The 17,201-nt window shown below is 65.0% G+C and overlaps 2 protein-coding genes across 2 annotated transcripts; one reads left to right on the forward strand and one right to left on the reverse strand.

Annotated features, from left to right (window-relative positions):
* Nucleotides 1-1,383: 1,383 nt before the first annotated feature.
* CACNB1 (calcium voltage-gated channel auxiliary subunit beta 1) lies at nucleotides 1,384-11,134 on the reverse strand (the record flags this gene model as incomplete). Its single annotated transcript, XM_080359786.1, has 13 exons — nucleotides 1,384-1,674; nucleotides 2,948-3,043; nucleotides 3,126-3,277; nucleotides 3,995-4,104; nucleotides 4,925-4,983; nucleotides 5,074-5,154; nucleotides 6,290-6,438; nucleotides 6,669-6,745; nucleotides 6,840-6,976; nucleotides 7,071-7,193; nucleotides 8,237-8,356; nucleotides 9,795-9,881; nucleotides 11,048-11,134. The coding sequence occupies 13 exons, from the start codon at nucleotides 11,132-11,134 to the stop codon at nucleotides 1,384-1,386; spliced, it is 1,569 nt and encodes a 522-aa protein (XP_080215912.1).
* A 2,442-nt stretch (nucleotides 11,135-13,576) lies between these two features.
* RPL19 (ribosomal protein L19) lies at nucleotides 13,577-16,374 on the forward strand. The gene is made up of 6 exons (XM_080359625.1): nucleotides 13,577-13,624; nucleotides 13,922-14,028; nucleotides 14,415-14,537; nucleotides 14,767-14,887; nucleotides 15,065-15,175; nucleotides 16,185-16,374. Exons 1-6 carry the CDS (start codon nucleotides 13,620-13,622, stop codon nucleotides 16,306-16,308), a joined length of 591 nt encoding a protein of 196 aa, XP_080215751.1. The 5' UTR covers nucleotides 13,577-13,619; the 3' UTR covers nucleotides 16,309-16,374.
* Nucleotides 16,375-17,201: the final 827 nt, after the last annotated feature.

The raw sequence follows: 17,201 nt of genomic DNA on the forward strand, positions 1-17,201 counted from the left end.
CCCCCCCACAGCAATGAGTGGGGCAGGGGGAGCCCCCAGGGCAAAGCTGGGGCTCCCCACAGCACATTTAGGCTCGGGGTGCGGGTGGGGGGCACAAAGGCAACCGGTGGGGCTTCCCCGCACCCCAAACCCAACACTTGGGGGGCACCCCCCCCCCCCTAACGGATGTAAACGTCCTGGCCCCAGCCCCCCGCATCGCCCTGCTCCAGGGGCTCCGGTGGGGCGGGGGGGCCATAGCGCTCCTGCCCTTTGGCTCGTCCCCGCGGCCCCCGGCTCTCGTCCTCGGCACCGGGGGGGGTGCTGGTGGTTTGGGGGGGGCCGCGGCTCCTCGTCCCCGGGGTCCATGTCGATGTCCATGCAGCACGAGTCCTCCCGGCCACCCGGGGGCTCCGAGTCGAAGGTGTCCTGGCGGGACAGGCTGCGGGGGGCCGGCGGGACGGGGGGGCCCTGCCCGTGGCCCCCCCCTTCGGCCGGGCCCTGCCGGAGGCGGCCGTGCTCCCCCGGCACCGGGTACGGACCCTGGTTAGGAGAAGCAACCACACCGTGCAAGGAGGGACAGACGGACAGACAGACGGGTGGGGGGTTAGTGGGGGAGTGGGTTAGCTGTGGGGATGGCGGGGGGGGGGGGCGACATGCGCTCCTGCCCAGCCTGGCCTGCCCCTATGGCACCGCTCACGCGTGACATGACAGCAATGGGTCTCAGCTTGTCACCAAACAGCACCGGGGGGGTCACTGGGGCAGGGTGGGGGTGTTGGGGGGGTGGGGGGAAAGAGCAGCATGGGGCGGGGCTGTGGGGTGGGGGAGGCTGGTGTGCCGGCGTCCTGCTCGCTGGAAGACAGACAACACAGGACAGACGTGCCCCCTGTCCCGGGGGGGCTGTGGACACCCGGGGGTGCTGTGGACCCCCCAGGCTCAGCATTGTGAAGGCCATAGTGGAGTGGGGCTCTGCAACAGCCCCCCCGAGCTCTGGAGAGGCCGTGGGGGGGGTCCTGCACCCCGCAGCCCCCAGGGAGGCACAGAGAAACCCCAAATTCACAGGGGGTCCTGGGGGGGTTCCTGGGGAGGGTCCTGGGGGGGGGGGGTGGGGGCAATCCCCAGGGGGGCTCCAGGCCTGGGGGGGTGGGGGGCACCGGACCCCAGAGGGACCCCAATTCCGGGGATGGCCCCCGCCCCAGGCAGGCAGCAGATCCCCAGGGTGCCCCCAAACAGGGACATTGGGGAGCAGGTCCCCGGGGGGGGCAATCCCAGGGACAGTCCCACCCCTGGGGGGCTGCAGCACCCCTGCAGGGGCCACAGGTCCCCGGTTGGGGGGGCAATCCCAAGGACGGTCCCATTCCCATAGGGCTGCGGTTCCCCAGTCCCGGGGGTGTCCCCGCTGCCACGTCACAGCGCGTGCTCCTCCAGGGTTCCGGGGGGGCTGGGGGTGTTGTCGGCCCCCCCGCGCCCCCAGAGGCCCAGGTTCCTGCGCAGGGAGGTGAGCACCTGTACCTGCAGGTTGGAGACGGGTGCGGGGCTGGCGGCCAGGGCGGCCGTGGCCATGGTGCGATTGAGCAGCGGGTTGGGGGGGTTGCTGCTGGGGGGGTGCGTCGCCTTCCAATAGGCCTCCAGGTACTCGGCCAGGTGCTCGCACGCCTCCTCCAGCTGGTTCTCGTCCAGCACGATGTCGAACATCTCCTGGAGGTGGGAGGAGACTGTGGGGCAGGGCGGGGCAGGGTGGGGTGGGCAGGGTGGGGCAGGGTGGGGCAGGGTGGGGTGGGCAGGGTGGGGCAGGGTGGGGCAGGGCAGGGTGGGGCAGGGTGGGACAGGGCGGGGCAGGGCGGGGTGGGCAGGGTGGGGCAGGGCAGGGTGGGGCGGGGCGGGGCAGGGTGGGGCAGGGCGGGGTGGGCAGGGTGGGGCAGGGTGGGGCAGGGCAGGGTGGGGCAGGGCGGGGTGGGCAGGGTGGGGCAGGGCGGGCAGGGCAGGGTGAGGCAGGGCGGGGTGGGGCAGGGCAGGGCGGGGCATGGCGGGGCTTCTGAACCAAGGGTGGGGCCTATAGACTGGGGCGGAGCTTATAGACTAGGGTGGGGTCAATGGGAGAGGGTGGGGCTTCTGGATGTAGGGTGGAGCCTATAGACAAGGGCGGGGCTAATGGGGTAGGGCGGAGCTTCTGTACTTGGGGTGGAGCCTATAGACTGGGGCGGAGTCAATGGGCCAGGGCAGGGCCAGGGCAGACCCTATAGACAAGGGCGGGGCTAATGGCATAGGGCAGGGCTTCTGAACTTGGGGTGGAGCTTATAGACTGGGGCTGAGCAAATGGGCCAGGGCGGGGCCAGGGTGGAGCCTATAGACAAGGGCGGGGCTAATGGGGCAGGGCGGAGCCTATAGATTAGGGTGGGGTCAATGGGAGAGGGTGGGGCAGGGTGGGGCTTCTGGATGTGGGTGGAGCCTATAGAAAAGGGTGGGGCTAATGGGACAGGGCGGGGTTTCTAAACTTGGGGTGGAGCTTATAGACTGGGGCAGAGTCAATGGGCCAGGGTGGAGCTTAGACTAGGGTGGGGTCAATGGGAAAGGGTGGGGCAGGGTGGGGCTTCTGGATGTAGGGTGGAGCCTATAGACAAGGGCGGGGCTAATGGGGCAGGGTGGGGCTTCTGAACTTGGAGTGGAGCCTATAGACTGGGGCGGAGTCAATGGGCCAGGGCGGGTCCTCTGGATACAGGGTGGAGCCTATAGACTGGGGCAGGGCCAATGGGCCAGGGTGGAGCCTATAGATTAGGGTGGGGTCAGTGGGGGAGAGTGGGGCAGGGCGGAGCTTCTGGATGTAGGGCGGAGCCTATAGACAAGGGCGGGGCTAGAGGGATGGGGCGGGGCTTCTGAACCAAGGGTGGAGCCTATAGACTGGGGTGGGGCCAATGGGAGGGGCAGGGCGTGGCAGGGCGTGGCAGGGCGTGGCAGGGCGTGGCACACTCACGGGCGGGCACTGCGCCAGCTTGTCGGATGCCACCATCTGCACGTTGAGGTGCTTCGCCTGCGACTTGCCCCGGGACTTCACCAGCCGCTGCAGCACCTGGGGCAGCAGGTGACACCCTGGGGTGGCCGCGGGGACCCGGCCCCACCACCCCTGACCCCCCCAATGGGGCTGCACCCACCTTGGGAGAGGTGATTTTGATGTAGACGATGATGGGGGCCAGGGACGTCTTGGCCAGCTGGGCAGGGTGGTTGATGGTGTCGGCGTCCAGGGCCACGAGCTGCAGCGTCCGCGCCAGCTCGAAGATGCGCTCAGTCTCACTCTGCACCTCGGCTGCGGGGACAGGGGGACAGCGAGGGTCAGGGGGACAGCGCGGGGGGGACGGTGAGCACGTGGGGGCTGTGGGGACAACAGGACAGGGACAGGACCAAGAGCGGTCTAGTGTTGGGATCTGACCGCTCCAGCGTCACCCATACGGACTGGGCGGGGGGGTCACTGTAGATGGGAGGTGGCAGTGGGATCCCAGCTGGGTGACAAAGGGAACACACACATTTGGGGTCTGGGGATCAGTGGGGCTGTGTGACCAGGGTGTCCCCAACCCCCAGACTCTGTCAGGGTGGCCCAGAGCCTGGCAGGGAGGATGGGGACACGAGGGGACATGTCCCCCATTGCCCCCGCAGCTGGGGAGGGGGCTGCCGGGGGTCCGAGCTACATACCCAAGACATCTGTATCAGGAGCAGGGGAGGAAGGAAGCAGCGCGGAGGGGAGGAAACCCAAAGGAAAGGAGAAAAAGGAAAGAAAAACACAACAGAGAGAAGATAAAAGGGGAGGACGGGGAGACACACTGAGTCAAACCAGCCAGGGGGGGCACAAGACCCCCAGGTCCCCCCGTGTTAGTCACCCCGTGGCGGTGAACCCCACGCTGAGCCCCACGGCACAGGCAGGATGAGCACCCGGGGGGGACGGGTAATGGGACGAGAGGCTGCGGGGCTGATACAGATGGAGGCTTGGGGGGGTGGGGGTCATTGTGGGGGGGCTGCGCCCCCTTACCCAGGCTGGAGCGCGTGCTGGAGCGCTCGATGATGGTGTGTTTGCTGGGGTTGTTCAGCACGGAGCGCTTGGCCAGGGAGATGTCGGCGGTCACCCGCGTGATGGAGATCCTGCCGCACCGAGAGGGCACCAGCGGGTGGGGGCAGCGACAGCGGGTGCAGCCCCCCCAAAAGAAAACACACACACACCTCCTTGTGGGGGGCAGGACGGGACCCTCTTTGCACCCCCTTCCTCCCACCCTTTGCACGGGGCTGCCTGAAGTTGGGGCTGGGAGAGACCCCCCCCAAAAGGCAAGAACCACAGGGCAGGACTGAGGGTCTCCCGTGGGATTAGGGGTCCCTCACAGGGTTTAGGGTTCCCCTTGTGGTTTTAGGGGTCCCACCAAGGAGTCAGGGGTTCCCCCTGTGGTCTTAGGGGTCCTCCACAAGGGGTTAGGGGCTCCCCATGGGCTTAGGGACTCCCCCTGTGGTTTTAGGCGTCCTCTATGGGGTTAGGGGACCCCCATGGGATGAGGGCTCCCCCACAGGGTTAGGGGTTCCCTTTGTGGTTTTAGGGGTGCCCCACATGGGGTTAAGGGTCCCTCATGGGCTTAGAGACTCCCCCTGTGGTTTTAGGGGTCATCTATGGGGTTAAGGGACCCATATGAGATTAGGCGTCCCCTCATGGGATTAACTGTCCCCCATGGGGTTTGGGGTTCCCCCTGTGGTTTTATGAGTGCCCCACAAGGGATTAGGGGTCCCTCATGGGTTTAGGGACTCCCGTCGTGGTCTTATGGGTCTTCCCTGGCGTTAGGGGACCCCCATGATATTAGGGGTGCCCCATAAGGGTTTAGGGGTCCCCCATGGGCTTAGAGGCTCCCTCTGTAGTTTTAGGGGTGCTCCATGGTGATAGGGGTGCCCCTATGGGATCAGGGGTCCCCTGGCGTCTCACCTGCCATCAAAGCGATGCTTCAAGAAGTCGAAGAGGGCTTTCTGCATCATGTCCGTGACCTGCGGAGGGACAAACGGACAGCAGGGGGCTGGGGTCCCCCCGGCTGCCCCCCACAAGGTCCTGCCCCCCCCGTGCCCCCCACTCCTCACCTCGTAGCCCTTCAGTGATGGCCCCACCAGGATGATGGGCCGCATGGAGGGCACCACGTCGTACGGGGGCACGTGCTCCGCCTGCGGGACAGAGCGGGGGGTCGGCGGGGACGGGGACACGCACGGGGGACAGCTCTGGGGACTGGAGGGGCTGCAAGCGGGGGACACCCCGTCCCTCCCCACGGGCCTCCCGGGGGGTCCTGACGCTACTCACCGATTTCTGCTTCTGCTTCGCTACGTCCCGAGAGGCCGCACGGGGCCGGGGGGGCGAGAGAAGACAAACAAGGCATGCGTGTTACCCGCGGGTGGGGCACCGAGCTGGGCTGGGGGCGCGTGTCCCCCCCAGGGGATGAGTGTCCCCCCATATGGGGGCTGCCCCATAGTGTGTTTCACACAAAGCATCGCTCTGCTCTTAGTTAAATTTGGGGTGTGAGCGAGGGCTCTGGGGGACTTAGAGGGTGGGATGGGGGGCTCACCTCCACCAGCCTTTGGTGACCCCCCCGGGCTGGGCTGTGGTTGAGCCCGAACCCCCCCAGGTTCTGCTCAGTTTGCGGGGGAGGAGGAACGGTCCATTCCCAGTCGCGGGGGTGACGAGAGCGGCAGTGCGGGCACACACCATGCGCACACGGGGGGACACAGGCGGGGGGGGCACGGACTGATCCATCCCATGGACCATGGGGGGAGGATCAGCCACGGACTGATCCATCCCATGGACCACGGGGGGAGACAGCCACGGACTGATCCATCCCATGGACCATGGGGGGAGGATCAGCCACGGACTGATCCATCCCATGGACCACGGGGGGAGGATCAGACACAGACTGATCCATTCCATAGACAACGGGGGGGGGAAGGTTCAGCCACGGACTGATCCATCCCATAGGTTATGGGGGGGGGAGGTACAGCCACGGACTGATCCATCCCACAGAACATGGCGGGGTACAGCCAGGGACTGATCCATCCCATAAATCATTAGGGGGTACAACCACGGACTGATCCATCCCATAGATCATGGTGGGGGGTACAGCCACGGACTGACCCATCCCATGGACCACGCCGGGGTACAGCCACGGACGGGTCCACCCCATGACCCACGGGGGGAGGCAGCCCCCCATGCCCCCGGCGGTGCCCCCGCCAGCCATCCCAGGCAGTGTTAGGGCAGGCAGGGTGCAGCAGGCGAGCCGGGTCAGGGGTGGGGGGCAAGAGGTGCCATTACCTTCCTAAAGAAGGGGATGCGCTTGTTGTGGGCGGGGGGGGTGGTGACACTGCTCACACTACTCTTAGGGGAGCGGTGGGTGTCCATGGCCTCCTCCTCCTCCTCTAACTCATCGGGGTCAAAGGCAAAGCTAGGCATGTCCAGGGCACCTGGGGACGGGGGGGCAGCCGGAGCCGCGCAGGAGGAAAGAACAGTGATCATGGTGATGGAAGAAGGGAAAAATGGAGATGGGGGGCGTGGGAAGAGCGGGAGGGTGGTGGGGATGGGAGGGGGAGAGCAGAGGAGAAGGGGTCCCTGTTTGGGGGGTACCCGCCTGCCTGCACCCAGAGGGGCTGGGGGGTGGAAAGGCCCCCCCGGCTGGAGCTCAGGCCGCTCTTACCGCTGGCCGGGGGGGTTGGCCGGCGCGTCCCCGTCACCACGTCACCCAGGCTGGAGTTGGAGTTGTCCCCCGATTTGCTGGACGGGAGAAGCACAGAGAGGGGGGGACGGGGGTGAGGGTGGGATGGGGGGTCCAGGGGGATCCGGGGGAGGCGTCAGGGGTGAGTCCCACCTGGAGCTCAGGCGGTTCTGCCTCATCTTCTGCTCCTGCAGCAGCCGCATGTTCTCCAGCTTGACGGGGCTGGGGATGAAGCCGACCTCGCAGCCCTCCTTCACCAGCCGCCCGATCCACCAGTCGTTGTTGTACTTCTGCACGGGGGAAAGGGCCGAAAAACGCCTGAAACCCCCAAAAACCCACCCTTGGGGCTGTGACCCCCTGAGAGACCCCCCCCCCGGCCCCCACCTCCTTGATGTGCAGGAAGTCTTTGGGCTCGAAGCAGATGGCCATGCCCTGCACCGGCACGTCGTCGCCGGCCGATGGGTTGTAGCCGACGTTGGTCCGTACAGCAAACGCCACGGGCTTTGTCTGCCGAGAGGAGAGAGCGCGGCGTCAACCCCCCACACATCACCGAGATCCCCCCGTAACGAGACCCACTGTCCCCTTGGGGCAGCACTGGTGTGACTGGCTGGGGACACTGGTGACGCTGGGGATGATGGGGACGCTGGGGATGTTGGGGACGCTGGGGACGCTGGGGATGTTGGGGACGCTGGGGACGCTGGGGACGCTGGGGACGCTGGGGATGCTGGGGATGATGGGGACGCTGGGGACACTGGGGATGATGGGGACACTGGGGATGATGGGGATGCTGGGGACGCTGGGGATGATGGGGATGCTGGGGATGATGGGGACGCTGGGGACGCTGGGGATGATGGGGACACTGGGGATGATGGGGACACTGGGGACACTGGGGATGATGGGGACGCTGGGGATGATGGGGACACTGGGGACGCTGGGGACGCTGGGGATGATGGGGACACTGGGGACACTGGGGATGATGGGGACACTGGGGATGCTGGGGACACTGGGGACACTGGGGATGCTGGGGATGCTGGGGATGATGGAGATGATGGGGACGCTGGGGACGCTGGGGATGATGGGGACACTGGGGATGCTAGGGACGCTGGGGACACTGGGGATGATGGGGACACTGGGGACACTGGGGATGATGGGGACGCTGGGGATGCTGCGGCCACGCTGCCCCAGGAGCAAACGATCATCTAGTCCAAAGAATTCCTAAAAATAAGGGAATTCGCTAAAAAATTCATTCCAGCCACCCAAGTCCTCCAGTGCCCCCCAAACAGCTCCTCATTAAGAGCATAACGAGGGGCTCATTAGCTAATGATCCCAGTGCCATAGCCAAGGCGCGATGGGCGGAGAACCCAGGCGTCCGGGCTCCCAGTTCCACCCAGTAGCCACCGCTCCATTCCCAGTGCCACCCGGGTGGAGGGGACGGGATGTCACGGGGACCACGAGCAGGGACAGCGCGGGGGGTTCCTGTGCCTGGGACCCATAGTGGGGTGCGGAGGGTCCTTGGGGGGTACACGGGGGGCTCCATCGCCCCCTCCCACCTTGGCTTTCTCCAGCTGCGCCATGGCCTGGCGCTCGGCCTCCTTGCGCAGCGCCTCCCGATCCTCCTCCAGCGACACGTCCGAGTCCGACGGGCGGCTGGTGTACGACTCCGCCGAGCCCTGGGGGGGGAGCGGGGTTAACCTGCACCATCCCCCCCAAAAACAGCGAACCCAGCCCCAAACCCGACCCCACAGCCACCTCCACATCCCCCAGCACCTTCTCTCTAGGGCTGGTGCCCATCACCGTGGTCTCTGGGGACAAACAGCCCCCCCTCAAAGCTGCCCCCCGGTCCTGCCCGGGACACCCTGCGGGGTGACGGCGGGTCCGGCGCAGCTGTTGCCACCGCTCCGGCACGGAACGTGACACCGCGCCGGCGCCTGTGCCCGGCCCCGCGCCGCCCGGTACAGCCGGGAAGGTGACGAGGACCCCCCCACGCCTGCCCGCTGCCCCCCACTCAGGAGAAAGCGCTGGGGACAGCGCTGTCCCCGCCATGGGGGTCCCACGGCAATGGGGAAGGGTCCTATGGGGTGAGTCGGGGTCACCGCAGGACAAGGCCAGAGCTCGGTGGGGGGGAGGTCAGGGACCCCCTGCTCACCCCCCAGGCCCGGTGGGGACAGTAATGTCACCGACCACCCCTGGTGGGGGGCTGCTCCCCACCACCCCTCTATAAGCCCCTAAAACCCCCCAGAGCCCCCCAGAGCCCCCATCCTCACTGTGCCCCCTCCTTTCCAAACCCTGGGGAGGTGAGGGCCACAGCCCCCCAAGTGACCCCTCCCCAAAAGCCACAGGGCAGCGCCCACCTGCTCCATCTCCTCCAGCCACTGCTGGGGGGCTGACCCTTCCTGAGCCCCCCAGCCCCATGGAGGGACTTTTGTGGGGGGTCACTGGGGGGTCCACACACCCACAGACCCCCAGTGTCCCACCAGCTCCTGGGACCACCCCCAATTCCTCCCATATCTGAGGACAGGAGGGTCGGGGGGGGGGAGAGTGGGAGGGTGCTGGGGGGCACACCGTGGGTTTGGGGGGCTGCGGGCGGGGGGGGACGCTCACCGGGGCGGCCGGGTGGTCTTTGGTGGGCATGTCCATGGCGGCGGGGCCGGGGGCGAGTGGGTCGCACGGGCGCCGGGCTGGGACACCCGTGGGTCAGGTTTCAGCGCGGGGACGTTCGCGGCCGCCCCCGGGTATATTTAGCCCAGTGCCGGGCAGGGGGTGGGGGCCGGGGCGGGGCACAGGGGCCGCTGCCAAACCTGCGGCACTGAGGGGTGGATGGGGCTGGGGAGGGCGGGATTGGTGGCGGGTGTCCCCCCCCCCCGACCCAGCACCCCCAGGAGGGGTACAGGACCCCAAATGATGTCAATACGGGGGAGTTAATACCCCCCAGCACCCAGCGCAGGGCAGAGCGGGAACGGGGGGCGCTCAGCCGCTGCAATGCCCGCGCTCCCCCCAGGCCAGGTGTGGGTGCAAACCTGGGCCCCCAGCTCAGTATTGGGGGGCACAAGGGGTGCCATGGGCAGGCAGGACCCCCCCCCAGGACAGCTGTGCCCCCCCAGCGCCCACCTGCCGCACGAAGCTGTTGGAGGTGGTGTCGGACGAGGTGCTGCCGTCCGAGCGCTTGAAGCGGCTCTTGCGTTTGCTGTACTTGCCCTGGGCGGGGGGAAAGAAAGGGGGAGGTAAGAGGGGAGCACTGGAATCATTTGGGGGGCAACTCTGTGCCCCCCCAGCCCCAACAGCCAGGGGTGCTCCGTCCTCCCGCCCTGCAAGAAAACCCAGGGGTGAGAGAAGGGAAACTGAGGCAGGGAAGGGGACACCATTGGGGACACCCCCCTCCAGCGCCAGCCAGCACCCACCCTCAGGACCCCCCCCACTTCTCCCAGTGCCTCGTGCTGGGATGAATCGGAGGTTATGGGGCTGCCCCATTGTCCCCCCTGCAGCTCCTCCTTGGGGGTGACAGATTGTGCTGGGTGGGGGGAGGCTGGGACATGACAGGACAAGCGGGGCTGTCCCCCCCTCACTGTCTCAGGGGACAGCTGGGCCCAGCTGCCACCAGCCGGGGGTGGGGGGTCCCCACGCTGGGCAGCGTCGGGTATTTTTAGGTCCATCGCCCCCCCCTTAAAGCCCCCCCAGCCCATCCACGGCTCCCAGCGGGGGATGGATGTGGCTGGGACTCGGTGACGGTCCCTGGGGTGGGGACGGTGGCCCTGGGGTGGGGGGGACACCCCACGCTGCACCCAGGGCATGTATGTGTGTGTGTCCCCCTCCAAAAGGCTGATGCCCCCCAGGCTGCCGTGGGGGGGTCAGCACCCAGCCAGACCGTGGGGACAAGGTGCTCCACGAGCCCACGGTGCACCCCCTATTTGGGACCAGCCAGGGACACAGCCCTTCCCTGTGCCCCCGCCGGGTGAAGGGGACATGGCGGGGGGAGGGACTGAGTTTTCCCAAATCTTCAAAGTTTCCCCATGCACACAACACCCCCCCAGCACCCACCTCCCCACCCCAGCATGGGCAAACCCCGGGGGTGGGTGTTTTTTTTTGGGGGGGGGGGGGGGAGCGGTGACACAGCAAGCGCCTCAGAGCCCCCCAAATTCTCCAAATCAGTGGGCTGGACACCCCCTTCCCTTGGTGTCATGAAGGCGGGGGGGGGGTGAAGGATTTGGGGCAAGCTTGGTTATGGGGGGGCACCCTGTTCTGCATCATCCCCGTTATGGGGTGCGGGGGGGGGGGGATTGATGGCTCTCGTGCTTTGCGCGAGGGTCCCCATGAACCCCCCCCCACGCCCCACGGCTTTGTCCCCAAACCCCCGGGGGTGTCACCTGGAGGGTGGCGTTGTCCAAGACGTCCATCTGGATGTCCTGCGTGGAGCTGTAAGGGGTTCGGGCCATGTCGCCTTCCCGCACCATGGAGCTCGGCGGGTTTTCGGGGCGGGGGGGGGACACACACACACACACAGAGACACACGGAGAGAGGGACAAGATGATGACGGTGACGATGGAGCCCAAGGCCTGGCCCCCGCGGTGACGGGAGCGAGAGGAGGAGGAGGAGGAGGAGGAAGGAGGAGTGGGGAGGGATGGTGGCGGGGGGGACACGAGGGATGGTGGCGGCCGCCCCCGCCGCTCCAACCAGAGGGATGGGGGTGCGGGGATGCAGCCCCCCCCCCCCGGCTTCCCACATTGGGTACCCCCAAAGCGGCTCCTTCCCCTGGGGGGGGGGGGTGATGAAGATCTAAATGGGGGGGGGCGCACCCACCGCAGCCTTTAGCTACTCCCCCTCCAAAAAAAATAAATGGGGGGGCACAGTGCCCCCAGGCTGTTGTGTGGCTGCGGGGGACACACAGAGGCAGCCGTGCCCCCCCCCCCCCAAAAATCAGGGCTTGCAGTGGGATGTGCTACAGGCTGGGGAACCCAGAGCCCCCCCCGAACCCCAAATTTCCCCTTTTACCCCCCAGCTGGGTTCCACAGCCTCAGAGTGACCCACACCCCCCCAAGTCCCTGTTGCCTCCCCCCCCCGAGAACCCACAGGGGCTGATCCCGAGGCAGGATGGGGCTGAGCCCCCCACGCTCACCCCACACAAACGGCACCGCAGGAGCCGCCACCGGCTGTTGGAAACTTCAACATTCCTTCAGCGCCCCCGTGTCCCCCCCCATCCCGAACGGGTGTTTTCCTGCTGTGGGACAATGTGCTGGGACAGCTGCCGCCTCATTACCATCATTAACCATCACCAAACGGCGGGGACAAGACACCCAATGTCACCCCAGGGGGTCGTGGGTCCCCCAAAAATCTCAGGGGGGGCTGGAGCGTCCCTCTAGACTTTATTTTGGGGAGGTTGCACCAGCAGCATCGTCCCCACCCGGGGTGAAAGCTTTGGGGTCCCACCAGTCTCTTCACCCCAGGGAAGCACAGAGGGGACAAGGTGACACTTGGGGACACACAGGTGACGCTTCCACAGGTCTCGGTGACACACACACCCCCTTGTCCCCCCCCCAGCCCACACGATGGGCCAAAAACTTCACTAAACATCCATTTCCAGCAGCAAAACACCCCAGAGCCGCTCCCGGGCTGGTAATTCAAACCCAACCGCTCTCTGGTGCCTTTGGATTTTGCTGTTTGTTTTCCGAAAACGCCGAGTGGGTTTTGAAACAGCAAAAGCCTGTGTTTATCTGTGTTTTTCCCCCAAAACGAACCAGAAATCTGTTGCCAGCGGCTCCTCTTCTCGCACCATATGTTGGCTGTGCCGCGGCCGCCAGATTCACAAGGAGCCGCCGGTGTCTTGTTGGGGGTTTAATGGGGGGACTTTGGGGTTTCACCCCCAAGCTTTGGCTGTTCAAAGGGAGGAGGGAAAAGAATCGCTGCAACATTACGAATTTGGGTGTTTAGTTAACATCCGAGTGGTTAAAAAGCATCGTTTTTGGTGGACAAGTTGGATTTAAAGCGGGGATTCGGTCATGGTGTTTTTAGGGCGGTTCCAATCTATACATTAACCATTTCCAAGCTTTCCCTTTACCAGGGACTCCTCACCAACCTGTTGCTGGGGAGGCCCCAGCACTTTTTGGGGTTGTTTCTCCAACACAAAGGCCACTGGTTGCCAACGGGCCCATTTCAAGCGTCACTCTGTCCCTTTCTGGCTGGGAGACCCACAAAACATCCTAATTCAGATACACCCAGCTTGTGTCTGTGTCAGCCCCATTACCGCCCTTATCAAGAGCTTGTTGCACAGGGACATACAACTATCTCCCTTTATTTTCAGCAGAAGTGGTGGAACTCAATCCACATGTGGACACGAAGCAGGATCTGAGACCCCAGAGCTCCCTGCACAACCTCTGGGCAGCCACAGCGCTCTTTGGGGTGATTTATTGGGAAATAGGGAGCGGCTGCAGACGAACACGGGGAAAAATGGAGACGCCATTTAAAATTATAGAATCAGTCTGGCTGGAGAAGACCCTCAAGATCATGGAGACCAGTTAAGCACCCCTGGTACTAATCCATGTCCTAAGAACTTAATCTCCGCAGCTACTGAACGTCCCAGTGCTCCCAGTTACCCCCAGCTCCCCCACCCACGTGGCCCCCGCACCGCACCGCGCATGCGCGGAGCCCGCCCGGCCTCTCCCCACCGCGCCGGCGCGGGCTGTACCACCCTGCTGCAAAGTGGGAGGGGGGGCGAGGAGGGAAACGCGTCTCTTTCCCCACGTCGCGAGTGGACCCCGACGCCCCTCCTGCACTTCCTCACGCGTAGCCCCACCGCGGCTCTTTTATCCGTGCGCTTCGGGCCCTCCCCGAGCCCGCGGGAACGGAGTGGGGAGGGCGCGGGGTGGTACGTGCCGCTCCCCGCGGCGCCGGCTGTGGGCGTGGCCGGTGCCGCCGTCTCTTCCGCTCAGCGCGGCCGCCGCCATGAGGTGAGCGGGGCACTCCGCCACCTCCGTGGGCCATACGGGGATCGGGGGGGCGACCGGCGGGGGGGCCGCAACCGCGGGGGGGTCCCAACCGCGCTGCGGGGCGGCTCCGCGGTCTGCGAGGCGGCTGCGGCCTCCTCAGGCCCGGGGGTGGGGTGGGGAGTGGCGGCCGGGCCGCGCGGGGGAGGGGGAGGAATGGCGGCCGGGCCGCGCTGAGGGGAGCGCGGCCTGAGCGGGGCCCTGCGGCCCTCGGCTGCTCGCCCGGTGCCGCGGGGCTGAGCCGGGCGCTGTTCTCCTCAGTATGCTGCGGCTCCAGAAGCGGCTGGCGTCCAGCGTGCTGCGCTGCGGCAAGAAGAAGGTCTGGCTGGACCCCAACGAGACCAACGAGATCGCCAACGCCAACTCGCGTGAGTGAATCGCGGCCCACAGACGCCCCGCACCCGTGTGTGGCCCTGGGGAAAAGGGACGTGTCAGGATGCGGGAAGAGGCTTTTCAGCTGGGGTGAAATTCTGACACTTGAAATGGGAAGGAATCCAGCAGCAGGTTTACTAAAGGTCCCCAGTTCACTGACAAGAAGGTGGTTCTTGGTGGGTTTGGTGCGTGGTGCCCACAGATAACAAGTGAGGAAGAAATGGGAGGGGAACGGGGCGACTCCAGCAGCGCAAGGGAGATTTGGAAGCATCTGCCATGTCCTTTGCATTGGATCCTCCTCATACAGCCCTGACTGGAGTCTGTGCTTGCCCCATGTGTCCTCTTGTTGCACGTCCATTGAACGCAGAGTTTCTTCCTTCAGGCCAGCAGATCAGGAAGCTGATCAAAGATGGGCTGATCATCCGCAAACCCGTGACCGTTCACTCCCGCGCCCGCTGCAGGAAGAACACCTTGGCCCGCCGCAAGGGCCGGCACATGGGCATCGGTAAGCGCTGCCTCCCCGCTGAGAACGGCAGAAATATGTTTTACACGGTCCACCTACAAGCTTATATTGAGCAATTATCTCCAAAAGTCTTGTGGAAGGGGCTAAAAACGCACAATCTGTACATTAATAGTTTTCTTCCTGAAGTAAAGAGAAGGATTAAACGCTTCAGCAAAAGCGTGTTGTTCCGCTGGCAGCTCGGCCTCATTCCCACCGCATTTCCCCCCTCTAGGTAAGAGGAAGGGTACGGCCAACGCTCGCATGCCCGAGAAGGTCACCTGGATGAGGAGGATGCGGATCCTGAGGCGCCTGCTCCGCAGATACAGGGAGTCCAAGAAGATCGACCGCCATATGTAAGTGTCCTGTGCCACGTCCAGCTTAGATCCTCCTTTCCTGCTGCCTGCGGCTGGTTCCTTGGTGAAAATAAACCCTCTCCAGGCACCGGAGAGCTGCTCCCGCATAACCCCGGCAGTTCTGTGCCTGCTCGGAGAGGTGCAGCGGCATTTACAGTCCGTTTTCTGCCTCTGCAGGTATCACAGCCTGTACCTGAAGGTGAAGGGGAACGTCTTCAAGAACAAGCGGATCCTGATGGAGCACATCCACAAGCTCAAGGCAGACAAAGCGCGCAAGAAGCTCTTGGCGTAAGTCCTGTCCTGCAGTTTGCATCCTTGATTTTATTACTTTTCAGTTGCTCCGCAGGCAGCTGATTCCAAGTGGTTTCTGTCACTGGCAGCTCCACCTGGAGCCCCGGTGAGGAATCAAAGCAGAACTGGGTAGCGCTGGCTTGAAGCGGAGAAAGCGGTGGCGGGCGCGAGTCGCTCACGCGGGTGGGAAGGGGTGGATTTGCTAATACGGACCGATGGGTTTAAAAATCCTGAGCACTTAGTGAAAAAAGCCAGTGTTTGAACCTTGGTGTGGGGTGAGGATGAGTGAGACCCCAGCCAGCATGAGCCGGGCAGCCCTGAGCTGGGACAGGATCATTTTGGTTGGAAAAGCCCCTCAAGCACATCGAGTCCAACCGTTCCCCCACCCCCAGCACTGCCCCATGTCCTGAGAACCTCATGTCCGTCTGTCCAACCCTCCAGGGATGGTGACTCCAGCACTGCCCTGGGCAGCCTGTTCCAATGCCCCACAGCCCTTTGGGGAAGAAATTGTTCCCACATCCAACCTCACCCTCCCCTGGCGCAACTTGAGGCCGTTTCCTCTGCTCCTGGCGCTTGTTCCTGGGGAGCAGAGCCCGACCCCCCTGGCTCCAAGCTCCTTTCAGGCAGTTCAGAGATCAGAAGGTCTCCCCTCAGCTCCTGTTCTCCAGCTGAGCCCCCAGGTCCCTCAGCCGCTCCATCACACTTGTGCTCCAGCCCCTCACCAGCTCCATTCCCTTCTCTCCACTCGCTCCAGCACCTCAAGGGTTTTCTTGGCATGAGGGGCCCAAAACTGTGCCCAGGATTTGCAGTTTGGCCCCCCCAGCACCCAGCACAGGGACGGTCACTGCCCTGGGCCTGCTGGCCACACTGTGGCTGCCACAAGCCAGATGCTGGTGGCCTTTTTGGCCACCTGTGCGCACACTGGAGACCAGGACTGGTGATAAACCCCTTTCTCGAGGCTGTTTGAGTCTATTCCTGCGCATTCACAACCTCTTTCCGCTTGCAGCGACCAGGCGGAGGCTCGCCGGTCCAAGACCAAGGAGGCGCGGAAGCGGCGCGAGGAGCGGCTGCAGGCCAAGAAGGAGGAGATCATCAAGACCCTCTCCAAGGAGGAGGAGGCCAAGAAGTGAACGCTGTCTGTCTCGTGTACATAGTGCTTTACACCCGCGAGTGGCAATAAAACACCGCCTCCAGGACCCCCCTGTGCAGTTTTGTGTTTGCTTGCGCTCTCGTGGGTTCCTGGAACTGGGAGGGAAGAGCTGGTGCTCCCCCATCACCCCAAAACCCCTCCTGCTGGCACAGGCAGCAGCTCCTGGGGTTGTCACATCCCTGCTCAACATCATCAGCCGGAGCTTCGGGATCCTCCACTGGAGGGGTCAGTCCTGGGACTCGGGGGGCTCGAGGCCCATCCAAACCCCCCAGGAAAGGGCCTGGCTGGACCCCCAGCACCCCAAAAGTAGCTGTGCCCACATAGGAGGTGGCCAAGGGCTGTGCGAACCCCCCCAGATCTAGGTCTTGTCCCTCCAGACACCCCAACCCCCCCAGTGCACCCCAAGAAGCTACTTACAGAACCCACGTGCTGCTGTCCCTGCGCTGGGGACTGTCCTGTGCCACAGGGATAGGGGACAACAGGCCCCCTTAGCCCCCTTCCCCTGCCGGGGGCTTTATAAGGTGTGGGGGGGGTCCCACCCACAGGAAACAGAACTGAGCCCCCTCCCACCTCATCACACAGGTGCTGGGACCACCTGGGCACTGGGCTGGAGGGGACGCTTGTCCCCAGGGTCCTGTATGTGCCCACACACCCCGTCCCCATGTGTTGCCGCCCCCTCCCTGTGCCAGGACACCTCTGTGTCCCCCCCCACGCCCGCTCTGTCCTTGTCCCCGCTGCGGCTCCACCGTTGGTGACTCACCGCGCCGGGCGCACCGTGACTCACACAACAGCGCCGGTGTCCCCGACGGGTGGCACGTGGGACCCCACGGGGACAGCGCCGAGACAAGGGGACAGACACCCTGACAGCGTGGA

The sequence above is a fragment of the Nesoenas mayeri genome (genome assembly GCF_963082525.1).
Source record: "Nesoenas mayeri genome assembly, chromosome: 26".
NCBI lineage: Eukaryota > Metazoa > Chordata > Aves > Columbiformes > Columbidae > Nesoenas > Nesoenas mayeri.

Coding starts and splice junctions, on each gene's coding strand:
- RPL19 (XM_080359625.1), top strand. Junction 14,538..14,766: donor GGGCCGGCACATGGGCATCG/GTAAGCGCTGCC, acceptor TCCCCCCTCTAG/GTAAGAGGAAGGGTACGGCC. Junction 14,888..15,064: donor AAGAAGATCGACCGCCATAT/GTAAGTGTCCTG, acceptor CTGCCTCTGCAG/GTATCACAGCCTGTACCTGA.